This window comes from Pteropus vampyrus, unplaced genomic scaffold (assembly GCF_000151845.1).
Source record: "Pteropus vampyrus isolate Shadow unplaced genomic scaffold, Pvam_2.0 Scaffold15, whole genome shotgun sequence".
Taxonomy (NCBI): Eukaryota; Metazoa; Chordata; class Mammalia; order Chiroptera; family Pteropodidae; genus Pteropus; species Pteropus vampyrus.
The window spans coordinates 17,182,085-17,186,181 of NW_011888796.1; the positions used below are offsets into that span (position 1 = coordinate 17,182,085).

Genomic DNA, 4,097 nt, shown 5'->3' on the forward strand with positions numbered 1-4,097 from the left:
TAATCCTCACCACAAAGAGACAGGTATAATAATGGCCACCTTACAGATAAGGATACTGAGAATCAGAAAGATAATGAAATTTGCCCAAAGTTATGGAGGCACAGTGGCAAACAAGACAAAGTACCTACTTGTTATGGCGGTGTCCCATTATTTTGAACATCTCTTAATGATCAAGAAATGCCATACCATACAAAGTTATGGAGGCACAGTGGCAAACAAGACAAAGTACCTCTAGGGAACACCCACCAGGGATAACTGGTTGCGCCATCTCTCTTTGAAGAAAGGCAGGACTCAGGCAAGAGGCTTCCCAGAAACCCAAAACAGTATGGGGGATCCAGGAGAACCAGACAGCTAGTCCCCTCTCAGATCAAAGATTAGACCAAAGCCACCCAACTCCCAGGCTCCAGAGGCCAACAGACTGCCACATACCATATGCTCCATGCAGATGCTGATCTCGCCATCACTGTAAAATGCACCATAGAAGCCCACGATGTACGGAGAGTTACACTCATGTAGAACTTGCAGCTCTCTTATGATCTGGTTCCGGATTGCAGGTTTGATTTCCAGGTGAATTAACTAGGGAAAGAAAGGTGGGAGGAAGAGAGGCTTTAAAAATATATGGATGGATGGGTAGATAAACACTTTCTTAAATGCTTAAGCTCCTAAAGGTAGGATGAGAGGAAACAGGCCTCTTCTTGTAGCCTCTTCTGCAAGGCCTCCAGGTTGGTCCTATTCCAAGGGAGGAGCACAGGTCAATACTGTCACCAGAGAAATCCACCCAGAAGAGGAGGCTGCAGGGAGGCTTCCATCTGCTGTGGCTATGCCCCTTCACTCCACCAAGTTTTAACAAGTCTCTGCCTAACCAAAGTATTGAGTGCCAATATGTCAAGGCAGGTGTTGGCATCTGAGGAGCTGTAACCAGAGGAGGGCCAGCTATACTTTTGATCCTGGGAGCCAAAACTGAGGAAAGCTCTCCCCTCCCAAGAACAAAGCTGAATGAAGGAGTTCCTCCAAAAGGAACCAGGAAGTAGAGATGAAAGGAAAGGAGCCTTGAGGACCTGCTTGATTCTATAGGGTTGTAGGAGTAAAAGGGAATGAGGAACTGGGTATGTTGACCTAACTATGAAGTTGTCCAAGAGATTTCTCTTTTGCCTGAGGAGGCTAATGTTGTTGAGATTTAGTTAGGGCTTCAGGTGCCACCTTATATCTCCCTAATTTGTCCTTTGTTTCAGCTAGATAACAGGTAATAGATACATGAAATGGTTCCCTAATAAGGCTGAACTTCTAAAAAGAGCCACTCATTGTCAGAGGACATTCATTGTGGTTATCAGTGTGGGCTGGAGCAGCTAGTGAAAGCTAGACAAGAGGTGGGCCTTGAAGATGTATACTGTTTGAAATGATGGAAGGAATAGCACAAGCAAAAGTATGTGAACAGGAATGAACATGGTGGGCTGAAAACATGGAAGAGTCCAACTTCCCTGAAGCGGGGGGCTGTGTTCAGAAAGAGAAGAACCCAGGGTAGATAGGAAATGAAATCCAGCTCAAAGACTACATGCCTTGGTGGGGATCCGAGATATAATACTTACTGTAGGGAAATGAGGGGAACCACTGGCAGGGCTGGAGCATGGGAACGCAACTTGAAATGGTGTTTTGTGCATCCTTGGGGCTGGGTCAATGAGAGAAGCTTCTCCTCCACTTGATAAATTACAAACATGCACCCTAGCATTTTTTCCAGGACATACAGAAAGCTAACAAAGGGTTACTTGCTGTTATTTTCCAGTCTGGGGATGGGATAAATATACTAACACATCGTTAGTGTGTTTACCTATAATCTGATACATAACATGAATTCGAAATTCAAACAGCATGAAAGGTACTGAGTGAAAAGTCAGTCTTCCTTTCACCCCAGTCCCCAGGCTCCCAGGTCTTCTAAGAGATGATCCACCTGTTTACCAAGTAAGCTTGATTCAGCCCTTTTCTTTTCTTTTCTTTTTTTTTGGTTGCCTCACCTTTCTAGCCATGACCAGGCCGGATGGCTTGTGGGAGACCTTGAACACCACACCACCATTGCCAGCACCCAGCTCACTGATCTTCTCAAAGTCGTCATCCTTCAGTTCCCCCACCTTCTGCTTCTGGGTAAGAAAGGCCTCAAGGCGCTTCCGCTGCTGCTCATCCAGCTCCAGCTCCTCCAGCTTCTTCTGCAAGGCCTCCAGGTTGGTCCTGTCCCAAAGGGAGAGCACGGGTCAGTACTGTCACCAGAGAAATCCACCCAGAAGAAGAGGCTGCGGGGAAGAGTTCCATCTACTGTGGTTCTGCCCACTTCAGTCCACTACCCCACACAATTCACCACTGACAAGGCCTTGGTTTCCTCATTTGTAAAATAAGGGAATTAGGTCTCCCTCAATATGCTGTGAGTCTACAAGAGGAACCAAAGAATCTACAAAAATCCAGAATGAGCCACATAAATTTGCTTTAAAACCTCAGTTTCAAAAGCCCCACTAAGAAAATAAAATAAAAAATTTTAAAAGCCCCACTAGTGTTTGCTGTATTAACTTGACAACATATACAAAATAAAATCTATTTCCTAAGACCAATAAACTGAAATCGAACCAAATCATCAAAACAGGCTCTAAACTAAATCACAACAGTAAACTCTCCTTTCCAATGTAATCAAGTCAGAAACCAGGTTAATCAAAACAAAGCAAGGAATCATAAAAAGATACAACTGAAATTTTTATTTTTGCATAATATATATAAACGTGCGTTCATTCACCCACGTTCTAACACAAGGCAAGGCCGTCTCTTTGAATAAGAGTCCACTGGTAAGAGCCTCACATCATCTTCCTTACATGAATCAGAACATAATACATTGTCTATCATTTCCAATTACTGAGTCTTTGTAAAAATGTACACACTTTACAGAGTAATATCAGAATTCAATTCTAAGAGTTTTATGATTTCCCCAATCTTAATTTACTTGAACAGTAGTTCATTTTTAGTGACTTGGACTTATTGAGTCTTTCCACAGCTTTTAACCAGTGTTCATGGTGAGGGGGAAGGGAGAAAGCCACCTCACTTGCAGTCATATTTCGTCAGTCTATCTGATATTTAAATACATTACCTAGTTACAATACCAGCTACAACTGTACAAATGGCTTTGGGAACAAACTGGCTCTTGGTAAGCACATAATTCAACCAGTGGGTGCTGAAGCGAGTGGGTAATGCAGAGAGCAGCCTGCTAGCTGTGCATTCTGTGGGCACTATCAAGTTTGTTTTACAAAGAGAACTGAAAAGTATTCATTACTCCTGGGAATTCATTAAGAGGAGAGTAGAAAAGAGACTATGTTTCATTTGATTTCAGTCCCTAGTCTAAACAAACAACACAGGTGACAAAACAATGGTGCCCCTCCCCCAATATACACCCATTTCTGAGCTTGAAGTATAGGAGCAAGCATAATCTTCCACCCTTCATTCACACTCTACTCCAATCTCAAGAAGACAGGAAGACGGAGACCCCCCTCCCCCAATGTACAGGCAGATCCAATACTGCCTTATACAAACAACACAGAACATGGGGCCAAAGAGGACACAGGCTGACTTTACCAATTTTCCTCACTGGGTAACTCTGGGAAGGAGGAAAGCTGATGCTATGGACTGAACTGTGTCCCCCCCAAATTCATATATTGAAGCCTTAGCCCCCAAATGTAACTATGTTTAAAGAGAAAAATTTTAGGAGGTAATTAAGGTTAAATAAGGCATAAAGTAGAGTCCTAATCAGAAAGGATTGGTGGCATTATAAGAAGAGAAGTGGCCTCCTCCCCAACACACCCACATACACTGGTATCCTTATCTTGGACTTTAAGCTCTAAAACTGTGAGGAAAACAAATTTCTGTTGTTTAAGCTACCCAATCTATAGTATTTTATTATGCAGCTCAAGCAGGTTAAGACAGCTGGTCAATATTCTCATCTTGCTAAAAGGCTCAACTTAAGTCTCAAAGCTGCCCCCAGATCCTCAGGTATGGGGACATGGTACAGTGTAACTGGAGTACGCAGTACACACCCTCTGGTTTCTTTTCTCTCAGGTCTCTCCACAAAG

General features: G+C 43.3%; 1 protein-coding gene across 2 annotated transcripts in view; it reads right to left on the reverse strand.

Moving 5' to 3' along the window:
• MAP2K1 (mitogen-activated protein kinase kinase 1) overlaps positions 1-4,097 on the reverse strand; it is a 75,652-nt gene that overhangs the window by 39,964 nt on the left and 31,591 nt on the right. For both annotated transcript variants that reach the window (XM_011386040.2, XM_023527285.1), the window contains exons 2-3: positions 2,010-2,220; positions 430-576 (exon numbers count right to left, since the gene is read on the reverse strand). In XM_011386040.2, the coding sequence (XP_011384342.1) occupies positions 430-576; positions 2,010-2,220 (358 nt within the window). The remainder of the gene's footprint in view (positions 1-429; positions 577-2,009; positions 2,221-4,097) is intronic.